This window comes from Hipposideros armiger, unplaced genomic scaffold, assembly GCF_001890085.2.
Source record: "Hipposideros armiger isolate ML-2016 unplaced genomic scaffold, ASM189008v1 scaffold_642, whole genome shotgun sequence".
Taxonomy (NCBI): domain Eukaryota; kingdom Metazoa; phylum Chordata; class Mammalia; order Chiroptera; family Hipposideridae; genus Hipposideros; species Hipposideros armiger.
This window is the reverse complement of record NW_017731992.1, coordinates 264,836-285,724: the sequence shown is the minus strand read 5'-3', so window position 1 is coordinate 285,724 and position 20,889 is coordinate 264,836. Positions and strand designations below refer to the sequence as shown.

The 20,889-nt window shown below is 37.9% G+C and overlaps 1 protein-coding gene across 1 annotated transcript in view; it reads right to left on the bottom strand.

The window, feature by feature from the left end:
* Window positions 1-791: 791 nt before the first annotated feature.
* The window catches only part of CDH7 (cadherin 7), a 142,909-nt gene continuing 122,811 nt past the window's right edge, over window positions 792-20,889 (bottom strand). The window contains exon 11 of the mRNA XM_019625894.1: window positions 792-3,556. Within this exon, the coding sequence (XP_019481439.1) occupies window positions 3,063-3,556 (494 nt within the window). The 3' untranslated portion in view covers window positions 792-3,062. The remainder of the gene's footprint in view (window positions 3,557-20,889) is intronic.

Genomic DNA, 20,889 nt, shown 5'->3' with positions numbered 1-20,889 from the left:
GCATATAAACTTAGTAGTAGGAGAGTGCATAAATTCCTTTCATGTCATTATTTGATATTCTATTCATTCATACTGTATTTACAACCATGAGTTTCCTTTTATAAAGTAATATAGGCAGTGGAGTGTTGGTAATTTTTTTTAATTAAAGTTTATTGGGGTGACGATTGTTAGTAAAGTTACACAGATTTAAAGTGTACAATTCTGTAATACATCATCTATATGGTGATGGAAGGAGAACTGACTCTGGCTGGGTAACAATGTAACAACTGGCTCTCCCGAAGAAAAAAGGTAGTGTTTGCTGATTTCCACACTGGTCTAAATGTAACTACCATGGCTGACTTTAATATATAACTAAATATAACAAAATGGCATCTCTAGAAGTGGAGCTGGAAGAGATGGCACCATTGGTTCTTGGGAATTGGTTCTAGCTGGCTCTAGTACAACACTGAATTTTAGTGACCAGATAGTACATATTTAAATGTTTGTGGAGAACCTCCTGATTTGTTTTGACATTGATTTTTTTTTTTTAATCAATCAACTGTTCTAGTCTCTGGTTTGCCTCTCTCTCAACTATTATACCAGATAACCATATGTAGCATTAGATTTCTGAAAAGAAAGTGAAAATAACAAATTCACCATCATTACAATTAAGCTTCACTACAGTACTTCATATAAATTCCACCTATGTTAGGGAAATTCTTCCCATCACCTCAAGCATTTTTTAAAAATGCCATTGAATTAAGTTCAATACTGTATTGATATAATCTTTCACACATAAAATGGCAATTGGGTATATGCAAGAATTTCAAATCTTTATTTAAATTTGAGTCTTTTCCCAATATATTACTACTAATATGAAAAAGAAACCCAAGAAAATATATTCTTTAAAAGGAGAGAAAGCAAGGTGAATAACATGATATTCCTTTTCTAAAATACATTCAAACCTCCATTAAGTGATATGTGCAACAATCAGCAGTTTTGACATCATAATCCAAATGTTCTAAAGTATTTTATCGTCTTGCAGACAACAAGGGGATTATTACAGAACTGTTGTCTCAGCACCTTGCTGACTCAATACCTACACAATTCCTATACCACACTGTGACTTTATGGAAAAGGATATAAGTATACTATGTTTGTTTGGATTTTTTTTACTTGAAAAACTTATGTGACTAAAAGTAATGAACAGCTTCTCTGCTATAAGATTTGTTTTTCATACATATTAATACAGCAGGAAGCATATCTATCTAGTCATGAAACAATGACTACAAAACTTTATTCAAATGAAAGGACTGTTTGCAGATAATCAAATTTATTCAATTCTTTTGACGAATCTGAAGGCCACTTTCACATACTTCATTTCTAAAGGTGGGCTGGAAGTGTACAGACTCCTACGTAGTTTCTCCTAGTGTCATCAAAATATTGATATTCTAGTTCCGTTGTCTTTCAGAAAGAAGTGCTTTTAGAACATAATTTTCTATACAGTGTCCACTATTTGTAGATTAGGAACCCAACAATTCTTTCTAAAAGAAGAAAAAAATTTCATTCTTACTTGAATATATGCACATTAAACAAGTATTGTTCTTGGAAAAAAATGATAGGTAGAAATATTTTAGTGATAAAAATTCTTTTTAAAGCCTATCTCAAACTTAAACATGTGATCACTTAAAATTTATCTCCTCATTTGGCACATCTAAACCAGTATAGAAATTATACATTGCAAGGTTTATTCTTGAGGAACATATTTGCATCAGAATTTAAAGATGGGCTTTGAAATTTATAACATTATATTGTTTATGATATATTTTTAAAAATCAGTTTTTGACTCAATATGTTTACAGCAAAAGAGGTTGGGGTAGAACAAATTCTCAAAAGTCTTTGAGGGCATATAGGACTTTTGACCTTGAAAAATAAATCTTGCATCAAAGAACATCTCATTTCTCTCAGAAATCTTCTTTCTAAAATACAAATATTTTATTCCGATGTTTTGTACATTCCAATGGCTCGGACCAGTGACTTCTATGTCCCTGTAGCTGTGCTCCTCTCTGAGATGTGAACTGCAACAGGGCGCAATCGCTCCACTGTTTCCATGCTTCGTTTCCTTCATGTAGCTCAGACTGGAGAAATAGCAGCATGTTCTGATGAGCTTGATATGATGAGGCAGAGAGATGGACCTGCATTTTGTAGAGATTGGAGCTCCAAAATAAATACAACACCATGTATCAACTAAAAAAAAGAACATACATATATATTCTCCTGTACAAATCAGAAGAGATAATAATAATTTAAAAAAATCAACGAATAAACAGCAACTATTTTTCATACCAACACAAGCATCTCAAAACGATTGCACACTTTAAGAATGATTTACCTTTTTCTTATTTGGAACACTTCACATTTCTTTGCTAAACAATGGTTTACGTTGCCTGAAACCAAATTTTAGTGGTTTGTATTGGAGGACTGGGGAGGATTTTCTAAGAATTTATATATTGCTAAATAAAATATATTTCCTAATCCACAGCAATAAAATTCTGCTGGATTCTCTAATCTAGCAAGCTAAAAGCATCACTATAAATTCAATCTGTCCCAAGTTTTGATATGCGAGAAGTTGCAGGGCTTTTCAATGGCACGTTGTGTTCTGTTCTTCTCACTGGCAGTACCATGAAGGTATGTATGTACAGGGCATCCTTGGTTCACTGACGACACCGGGCACTACTTTCTCATAGAGGTTAGGTGCCTTGGCAGGTGTCTGAGAGTTGCGATCTATTCACAAACCACTGAGCATTTCTTTTTCACCAAAAAAAAAGCCTTCAAATGCCCAGAGTGTGTGGTCAGTGCGGTCCCTTGGATCAATCTCATGAACATATGCTTCACCAAAGCAGAAACCCAAGCCGTTAAAAATGGAGAAATATTTACAACCATTTTCTCTTGTCAGTGGAGTTCTTGGGTTCTGCGTGTAGTGTTTTGTTTTGTTTTTGTTTTTTGTGTTTTTTTGTTGTTGTTGTTTGTTTGTTTTTTGCTTTTACTTGGTCTTCAGTACATGTGAAAGCAGGGCTCCAGGGCTATGAGTACAAGCTCTCCTGGCCGGTGCCGTACATGTCTGCCAGCCGTTTGAATCGAGGCCCCCAGTCACTCAGGTAGTCATAGTTCTGATCCGAGTTCGAACTGATGGAATCTAAGGAGCTGAGGGACTCGGCGACGGAGCCGTTGCCTTCAAACGCGTATGTCTGCAAGGAGTCGTAGGGGGGCGCCCCGGGGTCCACGTCAGCCTCCTTCAGCCGCTCCCAAATGAATTCCCGAAAAATGACATTATCTGGGATGCTTTTGAACGTGGGCCGACTCAAGAACTGCATCTCTGGCGTCACGTCCCTGCGGGTCTTGTTGTCTCTGATGACGTTGAGGTTTCTCAGCGCAGCCATGTCAAAGGCTTCCGTGTCCTCCTCTCCACCACCCTCGTCGTCGTAGCGGACGATGTTTTCTCGGATATCTCGCTCTTCATCGAAAATGAGGGGCTCCTTTTTCCGCCTTCTCATGGTGACAATCAGGAGGATCAGCACTGCAACAAGGAGAAAGCACAAGGCAAGGCGTCAGCAAGGCCCCGGCTGCCCCTTCTGCAGGGGCCTCTGATGTTGACTCCAGGTTTTTCTGCCCTTTGAAAGGAAATGCATTGGCTGCCGGCTTACAGGGGAATTCGCCACTGCAGATGTGTTAAAACTGCTAAAATGCCTTTCAAACAGGACGCTTTATTCCATCAAAAGAAATCCCTTTCCACACCTGCTCAGAATTGATTGCCTCCCTCTTTAACCAAACCACCACCGTATTTGATAGAGCAAATTGAAGGGACAGTGCAGGATAAATATTATAATTTCAAAGCTGTGGAACACAAAGGGTTTTTTTTGAACTCCTTAATTGCTGGAAAGGCAAAGTGACATTCATAAATGTTTTGGGTATAATTTAGCAACAGCAGTTTCAGAAGGAAATGGATTCCAGCATTCGGTCAGGTTCTTTGAAGAAAATGCCTGGTACTTGTCTATGAAACTCAGCTGTTAAAGAAAACCCAGCGTGTCAGACCACATACGAAGATTAAAAGCTTCTCTGTGATAAATTGAGTCCCACATTTAGCATGAAATATTAAACTTGGTCTTTATGCATTATACCAGGAGAGATAATATAGGTTGTGAGATTTTCAGCATTAGCTAAAGGTAGATTTAAGAAATCAAACATCCCTTCAATGTTAGGAATTTTCCTTCCCACATCAAAATTAATAATTAGATAATAAAGTGCATGTTTGCACAGGAGAGCAAAAAAGATCAAAGGCCCTGGCTATACACACGACTAAGGAGCCGGCTCTTCTCTGCGTGCTAGCTGAAAGGGGAACACTGGATTTCATGGCCCCTGAAGTTAAAATGCAGTAGGAAAGATATTATACATTTTGGAATTTAGAGATATACAAATTAATGAATTATCTTTAATTATCTGTCTACAAGAAAAATAACTTTTTAATAATTTTTATTTTTTAAACATCAGCCACTTTTTGTTTTTGAAAATCTAAAATGCCCAAAGAGTCATTATTCTCAGCATATTTTTAAAAAGAAAATTGAAATATTTATATTTAAAATGTCTTGCAAGGTTTTACTGTGGCATTAAGAATACACTTGAAGATAAAAATATAAAAGCCAAGATGGGTATCAGTGTAATTCAGAGTAACTAAAAGCAATGGCTGGGAGTAAGGCGTGTCCCATCCCTCCTCAGTTTTAAATAACCAAACATCTTAGTACTTAATTTTAAATGATTTTATTATCTTCAGCTAAAAGTACATATTTTCTTAGGTATCTGTCTGCCATCTGCTTCTCCATCATCAACAGAGATGTGACTGCTGAAGACATTTTCATTGGATGTCTTGGAAATAGCTGTGAAACCAACTGTTTACTGTGACACTTGCCCCCTCCCCCCACTTTCCCATTTGACCCTGACCTGTTGCTCACACATATGCCTTACTGCCAGCCTACAATTTAGAAACTGAGACATTTCTGAGCCTCTCTGGCCACCTTCTCATGTTGCTATGGCACAAATATGCCTATTCTCTACTTTGCTCCGATTTATTACATTTGAATGCTCTCAACTGGCTTCCTCAAAATGGCAGATATGTAATTCAAAAGTTTGTGTGTAATTCATTTCTCTGTTAGTTCCCATAAGTAGCCTCGTACTCACCTCCCTTCTCTGCCAAGTGAATTCCCGACTCTTGTCCCTTCTTGTCTTCTGAGAATTCACGTTTCCACCACTCCAAAACCTTATGGTTCCCAGAGTCCATGCCAGAATGTTAAGACATACCATTGACCCTGACGGCTATCCTGTGGGGTACTTTCCTACTTGGCAGCTGTCTTAGACCCGTGAAACAACATGTCTACGGGCAGTGTAATAAAATGCAATAATTGGGGATGAGGCATGCACACCTCAGTCTGCCTCAAAGCCTTTGCACTCTCTATGATGCTATAAGCTTAGTACCTCTAGAGAAGGCAACTGGAATACAAGTCGCAAGCTCAAATGGCAATTGCTTGTTCAGAGAAAGACATCAGCCAAGTGTTAAGACATATGAATCAAATAATTTTAGATTTAGGTTAAACGCTAGTTTCTGAAACTTTTTACATAGTTCCCCCCAGATAAAAGTAATTGCAACAGAAGGAAAGTGGGATCAAATAAGGCTTCTTATTGAGAAATCACACAGAATAAGACAGAGAATGGAGAGGTGAGTATCAGAATTATGATGGGTGGACAGGTAGATGCAGGTGAAAATGAGAAATCTATACACACTGGAAAGCAAAGCTGAGACAGTAAATGTCCACTTGAGTGCAAAAGGGTGTAAGAAATGAATGGGCATGGAAGTGAATAAAGATATAAAGACAGTAACAACTATAAAATAAGCAGATACTCTATTAACTTAAATCAGTGTTGAAGTAGGCAAACCATTTCAAAATTCTCAATTTTCTTTCCTTCACATAATTAAAATGACTCTTCTCTCACGCACACACGTGCATGCACACACACACATTTGACCCTTGAACAAGACGGGTTTGAACTGTTTGAGTTCACTTATAAGTGGATTTTCAATTTTTAAAAAATTTTCCAATTACAGTTGACAAACATTGTTAGTTTCATGTGTACAACATAGTGATTAGACATTTATATAACTTACGAAGTGATCACCCCAGTAAGTCTAATAATTGTGTATGTGACACCATATATAGTTACTACAATATTATTCACTATATTCCTTGGGCAGTACTTTACATCCCCATGACCGTTTTTATGACTGGCAATTTGTACTTAATCCCTTCTTTTTTAACTTATCTCCCCGATTCCCCTCCCATCTGGCAGCCATCCATTTCTTCTATCTATGAGTTTATTTCTGTTTTGTTTGTTCATTTATTTAGCTTTTTAGATTCCACATATAAGAGAAATCACACAGTATTTGTCTTTCTGCATCTGACTTACTTTACTTAGCATAATACCCTCTGGTCTGTCACATTGTTCGCAAATGGCAAAATTTCATTATTTCTTATGGCTGAGTAGTACTCCATTGTATATACAAGTATGTACCACCTCTTATTTATCCATTTGTCTATCAATGGATAACTAGGTCCCTTCCATATCTTGGCTATTGTAAATAATGCTGAAATGAACATGGGGTGCATATATCTTTTCAGATTAGTGTTTCAGATAAATACCCAGAAGCGGGATTGCTGGATCATATTGTAGTTCTATTTTTAATATTTGAAGAACCTCCATAGTGTTTTCCAAAGTGGCTGTGCCAATTTGTAATCCCACCATAAATGCACAAGGGTTCCCTTTTCTCTACATCCTCGCAAACACTTGTTGTTTGTTGATTTATTGATGTTGGTCATTCTGACAGGTGTGAAGTGGTATGACATTGTGATTTTATTTTGCATTTCTCTGATGATTAGTGATGTTGAGCATCTTTTCAAATGTCTTTTGGCTGTATGTCCCCTTTGGAGAAATGTCTATTCAGGTCCTCTACCCAGTTTTAATCATATTGTTTATTTTTTGGTGGTGTGTGAGTTCCTTATATACTTTGGATATTTACCCCTTATTGGATGTATCATTGGCAAATATCTTCTCCCATTCAGCAGGTTGTCTTTTCATTTTGATGGTTTCCTTTGCTATGCAAAAACTTTTCAGTTTGATGTAGTCCCATTTGTTTATTTTTTCTTTTGTTTCCATTGCCTAAGGAGACATATCCAAAAAAATATTGCTAAGACTACATCAAAGTGTTTACTGCCTATGTTTGCTTCTATGGTTTCAGGTCTTACATTTAGTTTTTAATCTATTTTGCACTTGTTTATTCTTGTATATGGTATAAGACAGTAATCCAGTTTCATTCTTTTACAAGTTTCTCTCCAGTTTTCCCAGCAACGTTTATTGAAGACACTGTCTTTATCTATTATATATCGTTGCTCCCTTTGTCATAGATTAATTGACCATATAGGTGTGGGTTTATTTCTGGGATGTGTATTCTGTTCCATTGATCTGTGTATTTTTTATGCCAGTACCATGCTGTTTGGATTACTACAGCCTTGTAGTATAGTTTGATATCAGATAGTACGATAACTCCAACTTTGTTCCTCTTTCTCAATATTGCTCTGGCTATTCAGGGCCTTTTGTGGTTCCATATAAATTTTAGGATTATTTGTTCTAGTTCTGTGAAAAATGTCATTGATATTTTGATAGGCATTGAATTAAATCTCTATATTGCTTTGAGTAGTATGAACACGTTAACAATGTTAATTCCTCTGATCCATTAGCTCGGTATAGCCTTCATTTTACTTGTATCTCCTTCAATTTCTTTCTCCAATATCTTATAGATTTCTGAGTACAGTTTTTTTACCTCCTTGGTTAAATTTATTCCTAGATATTTTATTATTTTGATACAATTGTAAATGGGGTTGTTATTTTATTTTTCTGATAGCTCATTGTTGGTGTATAAAAATGACACTAATTTCTGAATATTGGTATCCTACTTTACTAAATTCACTTATTACTCTAATAATTTTTGGTGGGTTCTTTACAGCTCTTTATATACAGTATCATGTCATCTACAAATAATGACAGTTTTACTTATTCCTTTTCAATTTGGAGGTCTTTTATTTCTTTTTCTTATCTGGTGCTGTGGTTAGCACTTCCAATACAATGTTGAATAATAGTGGTGAAAGTGGACATCATTGTCCACATTGATCTTTAAGTTTTCAGCTTTTCATTATTAAGTATGATGTAGCCATGGGTTTGTCATATATGGCCTTTATTATGTTGAGGTATGTTCCCTTTATTCCCACTTGGCTGAGATTTTTTAATCATAAATGGATGTTGGGTTTTGTCAAGTGACTTTTCTGCATCTATTTGTATGACCATATGATTTTTATTCTTCATTTTTTTTATGTCATGTACCATGTTAAGATTTGAGGCTATTGATCCAGGCTTGCATCCTGGGAATAAATCCCACTCGATCATGGTGTGTAATCTTTTTAATGTTTTGCTGAATTCAATTTGCTAAGATTTTGTTGAGGGTTTTTGTGTCTATGTTCTTCAGGGAAATAGGCTAATACTGTTTTTCTATTTTTTTTACTGTCTTTTCTAGCCTCATAAAATGAGTTTGGGAGCCCTCCCTCCTCTTTAATTTTGGGGAATAGTTCCAGAAGGATAGGAATTAATTCTTCTTTGAATGTTTAGTAAAATTAACCTATTAAGCAATTAAGTCCAGGGTTTTTGTTTGTTGGGAGTTTTTCGATTAGTGATTTTATTTTATTAATAATTAGTCTGTTTAGGTTTATTGTTTCTTCCTGTTTCAGCCTTAGAATTATTATAGGTTTCTAGGAATTTATCCATTTCTTCCATATTGTACAATTTGTTTGCATATAAAATTGTAATATTTCCTTATAATCCTCTGTATTTCTGTGGTGTCAGTTGTCACTTCTCTTTCATTTTATGATTTTATTTATTTTTGTCCTCTCCCTTTTTTCTTTGATGACTCTTGCTAAAGGTTTATCAATTGTGTTTATCTTTTCAAAGAACCAGCTTTCTTTTTTTTTTAAGATTTTATTGGGGAATTGGGGGAGGGGGACAGAGAAGTTGCTGTTGTTTTGTTCTTCAGTCTAGTTGTGGAGGACGTTGCTTACTGGCCCAAGCTGGCACCATCATTGCGCTCTTCCTGGGCGAGGCAGATCAGTCACCTGCCTCTGGATGGCCGCTCACGGTGGCTGCTGCCAGCTACACATGGTAGCTTATGGCAACCCACTGCAGCTGGGGACTGCAGCCTACACCATCGCCGGTGACCCAGAGCAGCCCAGCTCCAGGTCGAGCTGTTGTTCAGCATCTTAATTGTAGAGAGCTGTGTCAATGGCCCCATATGTGGGATCCGAACCAGGGCCCTCTGGCATCCCAAGCCAGTTCTTAACCATCGCGCCACTCGGCCGGCCCAGAACCAGCTTTCATTGATCATTTTGCATTTTTTAAGCTATATTTTATTTCCACTAAGATCTTTATTATTTCTTTCCTTCTGTTCACTTTGGGCTTTGGTTATTGTTCTTATTCTAGTCCCTTTAGGTATAAGGTTAGATTAAGATTTTTCTTATTTCTTGAGGTAGGTCTGTATTGTTAGAAACTCATTCTTAGAGCTATGTCTCATATATTTTGAGTCACTGTGCTTTCATTTCCATGTGTGTGTCTTTTTATTTCTTCCTTGATCTCATTGTTAACCTATCCATTCTTTAGTGGCATGTTATTTGGCCTTCACGTGCTTATGTGCTTTCTAGTTCTCTTCTCGTAATTGATTTATAGTTTCATACTACTTTGATTGAAGAAGATGCTTGGTATGATTTAATCTTCTTAAATTAATTGAGACCTTTATTGTGGCCTATCATATGGTCTATCTTGGAAAATAGCCCATGTACTCTTGAAAAGAATGTATATTCTGCTGCTTTGGGTTGAAATGTCCTAAAATATCAATTAAGTCCATCTGATTGATTACTTTATGTCCATCAATATTTGCTTTATATATTTGGATGTTCCTAAATTGGGTATGTAGGTGTTTATAGGAGTTATAGCCTCATGATGGATTGGTCCCTTTATCCCTTTAGCATGGCTCTGGTGTCAGCCAAATCCACCCTTTAAGTGTGTCACTTGTGGAGCTAGTTAGGTGTGCTCTGCTGTGCTTTGAAGCTGGCCACCAGGTGTGTTGGTTCTGGAGCCTCTTGGGAGGTCCTCCAGTGCAAAGTCAGCTGCAGACTTGTGGCTGACTGGTGGGAGCTACAACATGATCTGTGGTTGGTTGCCACCTACGCTGGACTTGTTGATGCAAAAAGCTACACTGTGAGCAAGGAGAGCTGCAACTAGTGCTTGGCTTGGAACTGTTTGGTGGGCACCATACCTGAGGACATGCCACCAGTTGCATTGTTTGCGGCCACTTAGTTGAAGTTACATCCCTGCCAACACTGGCCGTGGCTCAGACCAGGCTTTTGGCCACATGATGGGAGTTACAATACAAGTTGAGACCAGTCGCCGCGTTATGTCCAGCTTGGGACTATTTAGCAAGAGGTACAAGACATGCTGAGGCAAGCTGCTGCTTTTGGGGGATTTGTAGACCTTTGAGAGCTTTTTGGAAAGTCCACAGTCCCATCAGAGGCTGGCCACTTGTGTGGAAAAGCCCCTGGAAGTGGCTCGGGCTGTGTATGTGAGTTGGGTCTGGCGGGGTATCAGGGAATCACCAGGGCTGGGCCAACTGTGTCAGCCAAGTTAATGGAGAGCTCATATTTAGTGCCTGTTTATGCCTGATGTCTGGGTGGGGAAAAGATTGAAGAAAGGAACAATGGTGACTGCCTGGCTTCCATCCCCGTGGAGAGCTGCTCTGCCTTCTGCCACTCCAGCCCTCGCACTAAAGCTCATCAATTCAGTCCCTCCCCATGTGTCCTGGCACTTTTCGAGTTCCTCCTGCTCCTGCACTGGAGACCAGAGTGAGTGGCTGTGTGAGTGAGTCTGGGCGGGGCCCCTCAAGAGTAACACCTGGGACTCCAGCAGCCCTCGGTCTCACTCAAATTCTATCCCATTTGGGGTTCACAGCCAGATATTATGGGGATGCCTCTTCCTGGCACTTGTGCTACAGCCTGGGAGGCCAGGTGTGGGGTTGGGACCCTTTGATGGAGATATCCTGCTCAATTCTTACCTGCAACATATGGGTGGGGAACAGCCATTTCTGCAAGTACACCCTCCTAATTGCTTCTGTGTTAGGTCTTCTCTGTATCTTTAGTTATAGAATCTGTTCAGCCACTCTTCAGGGGGTTTTCAACAGTGATTGTTCTATAACTTAGTTGTAATTTTGATGTTGTCATGGGAAAAAGTAAGCACAGCGTTTACTTCATCTTGACTAGAAGTCATACGTGGATTTGTTTTTCAATTAAAATATTGAAAAAAAATTTGGGAGATTTGTGACAGTTTGAAAAAAATTGGAGGTAAGCCATATAGTGTAGAAATATCAAAACAAGAAAAAGTTAGGTATGTCATGAGAGTATAAAATATATATAGATGCTAGCATATTTTATCATTTACTACCATAAAACATACAAAAATCTATTATAAAAAGTTAAAATTTATCAAAACGTATAAACACAGTACATGGTGCCAGTCACCATCAGGAGAAATGTAAGTAGATGTAAAGATGCAGTATTAATTCATACCTGCATAAAATCAACTGTATACCTACTGTACTACAGTAATAATTTCGTAGCCGCCTCCTGTCGCTTTTGTGGTGAGCCCACGCATTGCCAGTATCTGCTTACAATGCCATGTGACATTTCATCTCTGTGTGAGCATTTCATCTCCCCAGTAAATTGTGGTTCTCACATATTTTTCACAGTGTTTAGTGTAATACCGTAAACTTTGAATAAAACCATGGGACCCATACGGAGTGCCACTAGTGGTGTTGGAAGCACTCCCAAGAAGCAGGAAAAGTCATGACATTACAAGAAAAAGTTGAATTGCTTCATCTGTACTTTATATTGTGGTCTGCAGTTGTGGTTGCCTGCCATTTCAAGATAAATGTATCCAGCATAATGACCATTGTAAAAAAAAAAAATGAAATTCATGAAGCCATCACTGCAGCTATGCCAGCAGGTAGGAAAACCTTGCACATTTTGTGAAATACCTTTTTATTCAGTACCCCGTACTGAAAATACAGCTTTTATGTGGGTACAGGATTGCTATAAGAAAGGCATACCTATGGACTCTACTATGATTTGAGAAAAAGCAAAGTCATACATGAAATGTAAAGCTAAAAGAAAGTGAGAGATCACAAGCTGGAGAATGTAATGCCAGCAAAAGATGGCTTGATAATTTTAGAAAGGTTTGGCTTAAAAAACGCCAAGACAACAGGAGCAGCAGCTTCTGCCAACGAAGAGGCAGCAGAATGGTTCTCAGATGCAATTAAGAAAATAATTGTGGAGAGAGGATATCTGCCTGAACGGGCTTTAGAAGCAGACAAAAGTGCCCTATTCTGGGGAAAAAAATAGCACAAAGGACACTTATTAGGAAGGGAGAGAAGCAAGCACCAGAATTGAAGGCAGGAAGGGATACGCTAACTGTACTGAGTGTGCTCATGGGGTCTGGGTTCTGAGCCGCGCTGCCTTTATCTGTAAAGCTGCTCACCCCCAAGCCTCAGGTGGAAAGGTATACACCAGCTGCCAGACTTTTGGTTGCACAAAAAGGCTTTGACATCAAGAACCCTTTTCCTGGATTGGTTCTGTCCATGCTTTGTCCCTGAGGTCAGGAAGTACCTTGCCAGTAAAGGGCTGCCTTTTAAAGTTCTTTTGATATTGGACAAAATGGCCCCTGCCACCCAGCGCTCCACGAGTTCAACACCAGAGGTGTCTTAGTGGTCTACTCGCCCCAAACACAATCTCTTGAATTCTGCCTCTAGATCAGGGGGTGTGAAGACCTCTAAGGCTGATTACACATGGTGTTCTATAGAAAGGATTGTCAAGGCTATGGAAGAGAACCCCGGTGGAGAAAACACCGTGAAAGTTTGTAAGGATCATACCATTGAAGATGCCATCGTTGTTATAGAAAAAGCTGTGAAAACCAAGCCGAAAACAGTAAATCCTCGGAGAAAACTGAGCAGTATGTTCAAGACTTCACAGTATTTATGACAGAGCCACTCAAGGAAATCTGAAAAAGATTGTGAATATGGCAAAAAATGGTGGTGGGGGTCGGAGTGGGGGTGTGAAGGGTTTCAAGATCTGGATCTTGGAGCATTTTAAGAGTTAATAGGCACCAGACCAGAGAAATTAACAGAAGATGACTTGATGGAGACCAGAGATTCTGAAACAGTGCCAGACAGTGAGGAAGACGGAGCAGTAGCAGTGCCAGAAAACAAACAGCAGACCGTTTGGCAGAAGGGTTCTGATTATTCAAGACTGCTTCTAACTTCATTTAAGATATGGACGTTTTTATGATATGGGCACTGAAATAAAAGCCAATGGCGGAAAGAGTGGCATCACATAGAAACATTTTTAGAGAAATGAAAAAGTGAAAAGGTCAGGCAGCATTTTTTATGCATCTCTGAGAACTTATACCAAGTCTGCCTGCCTCCCCTCCCACGCTGCCAACCCAGAAATGGCAAGACCTGCCCTTCCTCTCAGGATGAGGACAATGGGGAAGAAGATCTTCATGATGATCCACTTAATGAACCGTAAATAACCATCATGCCTTACAGTTAACTTATCTGCTGTGCATGTCTTCATGTGAAGACCTAACAACGGTATGAAATGTTTCCGTGTCATCATCTTTGCTTAGGTATCCGTCGTGTGTGTGACTTGTATTGAGGTGGACATCCTATCCTGACATAGATATAATGTGATATTTCACATAAAATTAATAACGTGTTAGGTTTTCTTATTGTATAACTTTCCTTTCAAAGACTTACATTACCATAGAGTAAGCCTCTCTCATAATTGGAGAAACAGCATATCAACTTATCATCACAGGTGTTTTTTTTTTTTTAATGTAATAATGATTCATTCATTAGTGCATAGGCTAGGCTACGGTGAAGCAATCTTATCAATTATGCTAGGCTACCATAAAGCAATCATATTACTGCTCCTTTGTTATCAATACATGAATCGTTATACCTGTAAATAAATGAGTTTTCACATTATCTTCTCATTTTGGATGTCTAGTGTTAGTAATACATATAAAATCATAGTGTTTTGTATCATATTCATATAAGACAATATTGATATAGGCACTGACAGATGATTCATTTGTAACAGCATAAACTTATAGTATCAATAAATACAGTACAGTGCCCTAAATGTATTTTCTCTTATGCTTTTCTTAATATTTTCTTTTCTCTAGCTTACTTTATTATAAGAAGTATATAATACATACGACATACAAAATACATGTTACCTGACAGTTTATGTTATCGGTAAGGCTTCCTGGCAACAGTAGGCTATCATCAGTTAAGTTTTTGAGGAGTCAAAAGTTATAGATGGATTTTCAACTGTGTGGGGGTGTTGGTGCCCCGAGTCCTACCATTGTCCAAGGGTCAACTGTGTGTATTTATATATGTATGTGTGAACTGTGTGTATTTATATGTGTGTGTGTGTATAATATGTATATATATAAAACAATTATTTCTTACATTGTAAATATATTTTCATACTACCGATAAACTTGCCTTTTGATGCTCAAGTATAGTGTTTAGTAAAGGTGAAAGAAACACAAGAGCACCCATGGGTATTTCAGCCCATAGATATAATACACATTAAGGATATTAATATCTCGTGAAGTTTATCTTATTTCCCAGTCTTACCTGAAGCTGAAAAAAATACGAAGTATTTTAGAAGGTTACACAAGTCAACATTTCAATGACTTGGGAGAGTATTTTTTTCTAACTATTTGAGCATGTATAAAAATAAATTTTAATCTCTATGTAGAATAAGCATTAACTGCTCTTCAGGGTCTATGGCGATAATCCCTGTATTAAATTTTTTTCTAAGTAAGCACAAGATTATGTAGTTTAAGTGTTTTATCATATGTCCTTTCTGTCATATGGACTCTTAGTTTTGAGCAGAGACAGAAGAAAAGATTTAGGTCTAGCTGAACTCTAGACATGGTACTTATGTTGTGCTGCTTGCTCATGAACTTACATATCCATTTAACAAACAAATACGTGTTAATCACTTGGTATATGCATTAGGTATGATCAGATCCTGTTGCACTTAGAAGCAGACATAATTCATTTCCTCATGGAACTCACAGTTAATAAGAAAACAAGTATTTTTCCAAAAGAGGGAAAAAGATACGTATCTTTAAAAGATAACATAGATATAGATATAAATTAGATATAGAGATAGAGATAGATTAGGGGCAAAGGTACAAAGAAGATTTAACTGAGGGTAACTGAACTTGGGATGAGGTGCACACATGATATTCTTGGCACAGCCAACCAGTGAGTGAAGACTGGAGGCCAGAGACGCAGGCACCAGAAGGAGCCTGCAGGCCCAAGAGCCAACGTGCTCCGTGAAGTACAGGATACGATCAGATTTGTTTTTTGGCAAGAATCATTCTGATTGGACTGAGGATAGGAAGCGGGGAGGAGTAGATGTTAGAAAAGTAATAAGAATGCTACTGCAGCAGCAAAAGCATAATGTTGACCTAAATTCCTGGTTTTAGAATTCAGTTTCAAAACATTCAAGTCAACATTTCCTGAGTATCCCGGTATGTAGGAAATCATGCTGCGTTCTGGTAAAATCCTAACAAGAGAACATCGCTGCTTCCAAGCACCTCAGGCTTTGTAGGCTGTAGACACACAGTATAAATCCTGATGCACTGCATGTGGGAAGGAGCAGAGACACACAAGTGTAAGGAGGCACGCAGGCCAGAACACCACCATCTCCCAGACTGAGAGAAATACGAGGAATGAGGGAGAAAAATACAGAAGTATAAAACACACGCTGTTCTATAAATTACTGGGCCCCTTTGTTCTCACCTTCACTGTGGTTTATGACCGATATGTATCCAGACATTTAAACTGGAACACGGTTTTTACTTAGTCATCTTGAAGTATTTCAGTCCTGCATTCCTAACCAACTTCCTAGAGGTTAACCATAGCATCCCTGACCCCTACAATTAAGAAGCCCTCATCGCGACTAAACTTCTATCATCAGGTGTCTTCTTAAAGATGCAGACACTTTAAGTCATCCAGATTTGCTCTAAAAGAACTTGTAGTGTAGTTCTCAGCTCAGCATCCATTGTCATCCTCAATCCCCTCTGCATATGAATGTCTGAATTCTCAGTATCCAGTCTTGGTACCCAGAACTAGACAGACTTCTGCAGACATGGTACAAAATGGTACCACGGCTAGATAAGGCTACTTATACTAAAGAGGACTCTTTCCTTTAATGTACTTAATTACTTTTTTACTTATTTCAATGTTGAGTCTGGGGTTCCTTTGAAACTACTCAGTTGTGTTAGCTACCATCAAGCCACACTTTTCCATTCTAAAGCTCCGTAAAAGTTTTCATTTTAAAACCAATTGCAAGACTTTATATGTATACCTGTTAAATATCACTTTAAGTTTAACCCATTGTTCAGAAACTACAACCACAATGTTAAAGCCTAAATTTCATTTAATCTAACAATATTTTTTATGGAACACTAATTTGCTAAAACTGTAAGCCTATAAGGGCAGTGATTTTACTCTGAACAGATGTATCTTAAGCACAAAGAATAATACTTAATGGTAAGTATTTACTCAAATATTTGTTACACAAAGTACAGGCAAGGTACTGTGACTGGAGATACACAGACAGCTCTGGTCATTAAGAAGTTCAATATTCTGTATAAGAAAAATCAACTATTATATAATGCAATAATTATACAGAAATATAACATTTGTTAGGAAAATCTGTATGGGAAGGTATGTTCTGGCCAAGGTATGTTCTGGCCAGGATACTCAAAGAAAGTCCCACAAAAAATGATGACGTTGAGGTAAGACTTAAAGATGAGCTAGCCTTCATCAAGAGACAGTATTTTTTCTATGGTCTATATGAAAAATCAGACCTTATTAGTCATAAAAGAGTTGTCTAAATCTTCATTATCCAACATGGTAACCACATGTGGATACTGAGTGGGCTATTCTGAATTGAGATGTGCTCTAAGTGTAAAATATCCATGGGATGGTCGACTTAATTTTTATAAAGCAAATATGTTAATTTTATGTTAAAATGATAATAGTTTGATTATTCTACTTTATATAAAATATGTCAGCATGTATTTCACTTCATTTTAGTTTTGCTAATGAGGTTCCTTGAAAATTTAAAATTACATATGTGGTTCACACTTGTGAATCACAATATATTTCTTTCGGACAGCTGATCTCAATGAAAGATTCAGAATACTAGAAAACATTTAATTGCTTATGGTCTTAAGGAATGTTACTACACAATTTTATTGCCAAATGACATACTGAACTGTAAAACAGCAATTATATTGCAATTACTACTGTTATCTATAAGGTGTAACTGAATATGACCTATTGTAAATGAAAAATCTGCTAGCACAATCTGTATGCAATTTCAGAAATTTATTATACATAACTCTGTTTTTTAACTCTTCCATCTTTGATCCTGTTGATTTGCGTAAGTATCACAAAAACTCTGTTAACTTAGGCAAGGTATTTTGCCCCCTCCACCACCCGCCTCAGTTTTCTCCTCTCCAAAATGCAGATAATAGATAGAACTTATCTCAAAGGAACTACCCCATAGTAACATAATGAAGATTAAGTGAGCTAACAGTAATTGTAAAGTGCTTAAATAGTGCTATAAATATGCATAGTAAGCATAGTTTTGTTAAATATCATATATTGTGAACTTCTATAATAAAGTCAAAAAATTCAGTTCTATTCCTTTGGGTCTTACAAAAGTTTGAGTCATAGAGCTGGTTCACAGAAAGAGAGAAACTTTACCATGTACTCACATGTGATTTTGATAACTCCCTATTGATTTAGTTAATTTATTTGATATGTATTCTATTTGTTGAACGATAGAATAATGATAGAGATACTGGGTCTATTCTCGAAGGGCTCAAAATATATGGAAAAGGTAGTAAAGTGAACAGTAAACTCTGACAAATACTCTTTCCAGATTCACCTCAAAATATTTTTCCTCCCACATGATCTATACTAGGTCCCAAGAATATATTTGTTTAAAAGAGATTAACTTTACTACTCTCAAGGTGATTGCATATTTGAGTAATGCAAACAAACATATTTACAAATTGTGATACACGTCACAAAGGAAATACACAGGTTTCAAGATAAAGAATCATGGTGTGAGGGGTATATAAGTTAATCAGTGGGTAAGGACATGCCCTCTGAGAAGGTACCGCCGAAGCTGGGGCATAAAGGATAGTATGAGCCCAACAGGTGAAGGAATGGAGGAAGAATGTTTCAGGAACGGGGTGGTGTGTTTGACTGATGGAAAGAAAGACAGTGGCCTTCCCAGTGGGTGAATAAAGGCTCAGATAGCCTGATACCTTTGAGAGGTGAGCAGGTATCAGAACATGCCCTGCTACTGAGCTATGAGAAACATGTGGATTTTATGTAAGTACATGTGATGTATATGCAATGTTTCAAGAAAATAAGATACTTTATGTTTTGAAGTTAAATGGTAAGAGAAATGTGGGTGTACTGGTTCAGTCTAGTTGTGATCACAAAAGAATGTCACTGGAGGTTAACATTTAAGCTTAGATCTGAAGGATGGGAGAAGTCAACTTAGCATTTAGTCTGGATCTTTGTGCTATAGAATTAGAGATACATGCAAATCTCCAGTAACAGCAGGCCAACATTTACATTTTTACATATGAAGCCAATATGTTATTGATAGTCACAAGCATAAGTAAGTATTTATAACTGATAACAATCCAAGTGTGTGATTGAGATAAATTTTCACAACAAGTATCCTTGAAATCTCTACTGCAATATTTTCTCTATATTTAAATAGATTCTACACTTCACATGTTCTCATTATTATTTTCTTGAACCTTTACACAGCTCCAGGGCCATTAACCTGAAAATATAATTTAAAAACTTTTAACCTGTGCCAGATTCATTTTGTATAAAAATTAAACAGATAGGCTCAATCTCAGAAAAATGTCCTAAAACTGTATTATCTTAGGAAATGGGAAAATCAGGGTCCAACAGAGATACTACTTGTGGATAATGACAAAAATAAAATCAAATCTTCTTTTCCACTAATGATTACATTCAAAGCATTCATAAGTTCATTTAGCATGCAGGTACGGTTTGCTTTCTGTGTATTAGATCTGCATGTTATTAAGTATTATGTATACAATGATAAAATAATGCTCAGAGGACTGGATCAAGATGGCAGAGTGGGTAGACAAAGAGCTCACACCTCTCATGATCACACCAAAAGTCACTGAGGACTAGCTGAACAGAATTCCTATGACTAAAGCTATACAGAAGCAGCCATGTAATGTAGCAGGAACAAGGCTGTGGTCCGGTCAGGTCCCAAACCTGCAGTATGGCAATTCAAAAATGGGAGGTATATCTCTCCCGAGGAGCAAAGGGTCTGAGCCCCACAACAGACTCCCTCGCCCATGGTATGTGTGTGGGAAGAGAATCCCCACAATAGCTGGCTTTGAAAACCAGTAGGGGTTCTGTCCGAGGAAGATAAAGGGCTTGTGCACAAACTCATTCACACCAGGCTCCAGCATGGAGGCAGCAATTTGAGAATCTCCTGGGTCACAAGGGTGGAACTGAACAGTCTAGCCTTAGGGCTAAGGCTGGAGGGGCAAGGGTTAGTGCAAAGTCTCTCTGGGGAACAGAAGCACTGGTGGTGGCAACTATTTCCTTCTTTTGTTGTGTTCTCCTTCTACCTGTCTGGCTCAGCACAGATGGGTGCCAAGTCAGTCACTCTCCATTACCCTGGCTAACACTATTCTCCTTGCCTCACCATTGCCCTGAAATCTTGCCCAGCCAGAGTCTTTCCCAAGTGGCTCCAGACTTGCCAAACACAGTAACCAGCCTTAGCTTACATAGTAACCTTTCCCAAGCAGCCCCAAGCCTGGCACCAGTGGCAGCTAGCCTTGGCCTATACCAGAGCCCCTCCCAAGAGGGTCAAGATCTAACATACTTGGTGCTGGCTTTAGCCTGCATTAGAGTCCCACCCAAGCGTCTCCACAACCTACATACCTGAAGCTGGCTTGGCCAGTATCAAAGCCCGTCCAAACCAGTTTTACTCCATGGGGCCAGTTCTACACACCAGAAAATCTACAGTGGTCATGAACAGTCCTCAGTGTCAGGTGACCTGAGGGTCAGCTCCACCCTAAGATCAGGTGTAAGACAAGGGTGCCCACGTTCACTACTTTTATTCAACCTAGCATTGGAGGCTCTAGCCACAGAATTCAGACAAGCAAAAGAAACAAAAGGCATCCTAGTTGGAAAGAAAGAGGTAAAACTCACAATTCACAGATAATGTATTACATATAGAAAACCCTAAAGATTCCACCAAAAATTATTAGAATAAATGAATTCAGTAAAGTTGCAGGATATAAAATATACAGAAATCAGTGCCATTTCTATACACTGTTATCAGAAAGACAAACAAAGAAAATAATACCATTTATAATTGCTTAAAAAATACCAGGGAATAAATTTAACCAAGGAAGGAAAAGGCCTATATTCTGAAAACTATAAGACATTGATGAAAAATACTCAAGACAACACAAATAAGTGGAAAGATATACCATGCTCATGGATTGATCAAAGTAATATTGTTAAAATGTTCATGCCACCTAAAG